A 4,920-nucleotide genomic window follows, 5' to 3' on the forward strand; every position below is an offset into this window, starting at 1 on the left:
CCCACCCAATGATAGACAGACTTTGATAGAACGGTCAGGGAAGCAAGTCCTTTTATTTTATTTAACATTGGCCAGGACATATCATCTGAGGTCTCAGGTGTGCAGTGTGCAGTGTGCCAAAGTGTGCAGTGCTAGTGCAGGGGATGTGCCATGTGCCAGAATTGTGCTTTGCCTCCAAGAGTCCCATTACACATTCTGTGACTTAGACTTACGATTTAATGATGTTTCCCAGCGTGTGGTCTTCTTTGTTGATGGTGAACAAACAAGCATTGGGTACCTTGGTGTCCTTGTTAATGGTGATCCTAGGAAGAGGCAGAGGCTTCTGGCAGCTGTCAATCGTCCACTCCACAAAGACCTCTCTGAGAGCATCACTGAGTCTAACCCTGACCCCAGGGGCCCCCCACAAAGACCTCTCTGAGAGCATCACTGAGTCTATCAGAGTCTAACCCTGACCCCAAGGGCCCCCCCCGCAAGCTCTAGACTGAAAGCGGTTTTCCAACTTTGGTACCACTAACATTTTAGGCTGGACAACGCTGTTTTGTAGTAAGCGGTCTTGTAAACTGTGAGATATTAGCAGCACTCCTGGCATCTACCCACTAGATGACAGTAGTACCCTCATGCTTTGAGAAATCTCAAAAAGCTCCCCGACATCGCTAAATGTCCTGGGGATCCTAACTGGCCTCACTTAAGAACTACTCGCCGAGAAGACCAAAGTGGCTGGCAGGGCCTAGACCACGGACCCTGCATACAAGGCTGTTAAGAGAACAGCAGCCCGTTTAGGAGGCTCTTCTGCGTGCCGACCTCTGAGGCCACACGGCCGACGTCATCTCACCTCGCCCGAGAGATAATCCGCTGACGAGATACCCCAGTCGGCCAGGCCTCCAGATGAGGCAAGGCGGGGGTGGGGGTGTCCAGGCGCCAAGCCTGCCTGACCACTAGACTTCACCTTCCTCTCCCCTGAGGGCACGAGCAGCGGCCGCGGCTTCACACAGGCGCAAGCCCCTGGAGTTGGCCGCCGGGCCGGGCCGCTAGAAGACCTGGTAGGCGGCGGCCAGACAGCGGGCGGGGGCTCTGGAGTCGCGCGTTCTGGCTTTGAACAAGCCGGGGCAGTTCCTCGCCTCTCTGGGCAAGTGCCGTCTGCACACCGGGTAGCTCACCGCTGCCTCGCAGGGCTGTCCTGAGTCTGGCAGAGTGCACGTGCAAGCCAAGGCTGCTCGGTGCCCGCGGCAGAGGGCCGGGAGAACCCGCCAGGGCCCGCGACTCGACGCCCGACCCTCTCGGCCCTCCGGTCCCACTTACTTCTTCTCGCCCTCGAAGAGCAAGAACGACTCGAAGGCAGGAGGGGCGTTCATACTCGCACCGCAGCCGAGACCGTACCGACGCCTCCGCCGCCGCCCCCAGTCCCGTTTACGCGACCGCTTCCGGGTTAGCGACCGCTTCCGGGTTACCCCGGAGGTGGCGGGCCCGGCTCACGCCCCCCATCGGAGTGGAGGGTCTGGCGCAGGCGCGAGGAAAGCGGGCGCGGCGGGAGGCTGGCGACTGCGCGTGCGCGAGCCCGTCTCCGCCCTGCGCACGCTCAGCTTTCTGAGACGTCATTCTCTTCCCAGCTAGGCGGGAACCACAACTTTAGCGCCTCTGCGCCCCGCAGGTCCCCTAATCCCTCTTTGGAAGTGTGCCTTAGGAGTGCGCCGGCTGTGGACGGACAGACCCGGCCGCCAGCGGGTCCGAGAGGCCTGACGGGCTCGTGGGTATCCAGACGTCGTGTGTAAGCCCCTGCCTCAGCGCTCCCAGGGAGGGGCTGCAGACCCACAGTCGGCTGTCGGGCCTTGCCAACTGGACTTGTGGCCCAGGGAACTTTGTTAGGGAAGCAACAGGCTGAAGGAGGCAGAGGTACACAGAACCCCAGGGGGAAGTGTATGAGTCCCTGTTTGATTAGACATTTCACAGAGGGAAGCTTATTATGAAGACCCTACTTGAGCTGTATCTAGAAACAGGGGCTGGGGTCTGATTAGCTACTGGAGCCCTAACAGCTTCCCACCTGCTCCTCTGGGACTCAGCAGCAGCTGAGGAGCCCTCAGTGAAATCTGGAGCCATCCCCACCACTTCCTGGGAAGGCCATTTCCTACTTGAAGGCTGGGGTCAGGATGCCATTCACCGAGAGGGATGGGACGGGAGAGGGACCCGTGCTGACCCCTTGAGGCCAAGTGTGTGTTGGGGGGAGCTCTCTAACTGCAGTGGACTGAAGGTGATGAGGGTAACAATGCCCTGAGTCTGTATAACTCTCTCCCTTTCTAGATCACCTTGGAAAATCTTGGGCCAGGGGACCCCACCTTTGCCAGGACTGCAGAGGCCTGCAGGTGAAGGATTTTCACCCAGTTGGGGCTTCACACTCCCTGCCACTCAAAGCCTGTCCTCTTAGGTTGTTTAATGACAGTTGTCCTTTGATTCTGACCGGCATGAAATGTGGGCTTCAGAAGTTGCCCACCCATCCATGAGTGGCCTGGTGTTGGCATGTCCCAAGACACAGCCTAGAACTATTCCATCCTCTTGTAAGACAGGCCTGCCTGGCCCACTGAGGAAGGGGCTGCTGGGACATCATTCAGCTGTGGGTGGAGTCACCTTCGGTGGGTGTGACACCGGCTCACTGTTGCACAGGCCTGACCAAGGGTCAATTCGTTAGCTACAGTCAAGATCATCAAACTGAGTTTGTGGCCAAATTGCACTTGCTGCTGTTTTTATAAAGAAAAATTTTGCTGAACTATACCAGTCCCTTTGTTTATTCAGTTATCTGTGACCAAGACCTCTATGCTTGGCCTTACACAAAAAGGCTTGGGGAGTGGACTTCTTTGATTTCGCTCTCTAGTATTTGGTTATAATCAAGACCCTATTACTCCTTGATTTCTAGCCCATAGAGGAGAAAACTCAAGAGTTTCGTAGTTTTGTATCTAATGTAACAATCCTACTTTGTGTTCTCAAAACTTACAAATACCTAGCTTCTCAAAATATCCCATGAGCCAGCTTTGCCAAATACTTGTTTTCTCAACTGATGTGTAAAATCTTCGACAGGTATTCATTCTCTATTTATAGTCATCTTAAAAAACACATTAATAAATGATGCTTTGACAGGAACCGGCCCGGAATGTTGGTGGGAACTTCCCTAGATTTCCTTTGTGTTATGAGTGCGCCAAGCCCGGGTGGGCTCCGAGCTGCCTGGCCCGGGCTGAATGCTAGCTACTTGGGCTGTGGACATCCATCCGAGGCCTGATCAGACGGCTCTGCACACTGTCTGAGGGGCAACCTTCGGTGTGTGGGGCATACACAAATGTGGGCAGTGCCAGGTACTTAGTTAACTTCCCTCTGGCAGAGGTGGCCACACCCACACCAGGACCTATGGTGGGTGTTGCCAGGTGGGTGTTGCCAGGTGGGTGGCTGTAAGATAAAATCCAGGACTCTGGCACTCCCTGGTGGCACAACCGGTTAGTACGCAGCACTCAAGCTACCCGCAGCCTCTTCACTATGAGTTCGAGCCCCCAGCCCCAGAGGTGACCCACATGGCGCGGCAGGCCTCTCCTGACCTGCCCGCTGTTCCCCTCAGCAGTGTACTTGGTTGACCCACCTATTCTGCTCCCCACTCTGTCTCTGGTGACCCCTCTCACTGCCCTGCACCTCTGGCCTGTATCCCAGTTCTGTGTGCATAAGTAAATAAATCTTAAAAAAAAAATTCCAGGACTCTGATTATCTGTGTACTTCTTTCCCCTCATGCCCTGCTCAGGGCTCAGTAGGCCCCGGGGTTCCTGCCTCCTGACCATGAGGTTCCTTCCTGAAAGCCAGGAAGGTCCAACAGGCCTGAGACTTCAGTGAAGCCCTATAGAAGTAGCTAGAGAACCAGGTTTTGATGCTGGGGAAGGGACAAAGCAGGCAGGGCTACCCCTAACCCCAAGTCCTGGGGTGCTGGGTGGGAGGGACTAACTCTGCAACTGATGAACACCCTAGGGCTGCCTGGGGCAGGGGGGACACAGCCCTTCATCCAGACCATGGCCATAAGAGGTCGGCGCACCCCCATATCATTCCAACATCCCTTTCTTTCTATGCCTCCCTTCAGGGCCAAGGTGCTGCCTGCCCCAGAGCCTGGCTGGACAGCAGGTCAGGGGTTCAGCCTATGACCAGGTCCTTGGGTAGCGTCCAGGTCTAAGGTTTACAGGCTCAGCTCTGAGCTCACTTAGTTTTAGCCCTGAAGACCTGTCCTCCCTTCTCATCAGTTATGCTGGAGGTAAACTTGGATGGGAGGCGGTGGGGAGGTTTGTGAGGGAGTTGGTATAGGGCCACTGCCAGAGTCAGGGCACATGACTTGAGGGTCCAAACGGTCCCCACCTTGTAGTCTTCAGGACTTGGCAGAAGGGCCTATGTGGAGGCTTTGAGGACAGCTGATGACACAACAGGCTCTGTAGCTTGGGGGTTGGGGGTGAGGGGCCCAGGGATGTGGTGGGGCCAGCAGTGGAGGAGAAAGGTGCCCCCTCTGGGGTGGGGAAAGCAAGGAGGGAGGGCTGGAGATGCAGAGGCTAAGCTGGCAGCCCCCCAAGCCTTCCACCACCAGCAGCAGCCATGGGGGGCCATCAGGCCCATCCCCAACCTCAACCTCTGCAGGAGACCCCAGAGCTGCGGCAGTCACAGAAGATTTATTGTCAAAAACAGAGTACCACAGTGCTCTCCCAGGGGGCACAGCCAGTGGCAGTGAGGGGAGTGGGCAAGGAGGGCTGGCCAGGAGGAGGGTGCTGAGGTCAAGGCCTGAGGTCAAGGGGCACCTTGTTCCCTCCTGCTTCTCTAAGACCAAGGAGTGTCAGTTCATCAAACGTCGACCTTCCTAGGGGTGGTTTCTGAGTGGGTCTGCCCTGGGCAGGAGAGGAGGATTGATGGGGGGGG

The 4,920-nt window shown here is 56.4% G+C and overlaps 1 protein-coding gene across 1 annotated transcript in view; it reads right to left on the minus strand.

The window, feature by feature from the left end:
• Positions 1–1,439, minus strand: part of POLR2J (polymerase (RNA) II (DNA directed) polypeptide J, 13.3kDa) — a 3,095-nt gene extending 1,656 nt beyond the window's left edge. Inside the window, exons 1-2 of the mRNA XM_004688270.2 lie at positions 1,300–1,439; positions 213–302 (exon numbers count right to left, since the gene is read on the minus strand). Coding sequence (XP_004688327.1) covers positions 213–302; positions 1,300–1,352 — 143 coding nt within the window. The 5' untranslated portion in view covers positions 1,353–1,439. The remainder of the gene's footprint in view (positions 1–212; positions 303–1,299) is intronic.
• Between the last annotated feature and the right edge of the window lie 3,481 nt (positions 1,440–4,920).

Source organism: Condylura cristata, unplaced genomic scaffold (assembly GCF_000260355.1).
Source record: "Condylura cristata isolate star-nosed mole 26May11 unplaced genomic scaffold, ConCri1.0 scaffold00024, whole genome shotgun sequence".
In the NCBI taxonomy this organism is placed as follows: Eukaryota; Metazoa; Chordata; class Mammalia; order Eulipotyphla; family Talpidae; genus Condylura; species Condylura cristata.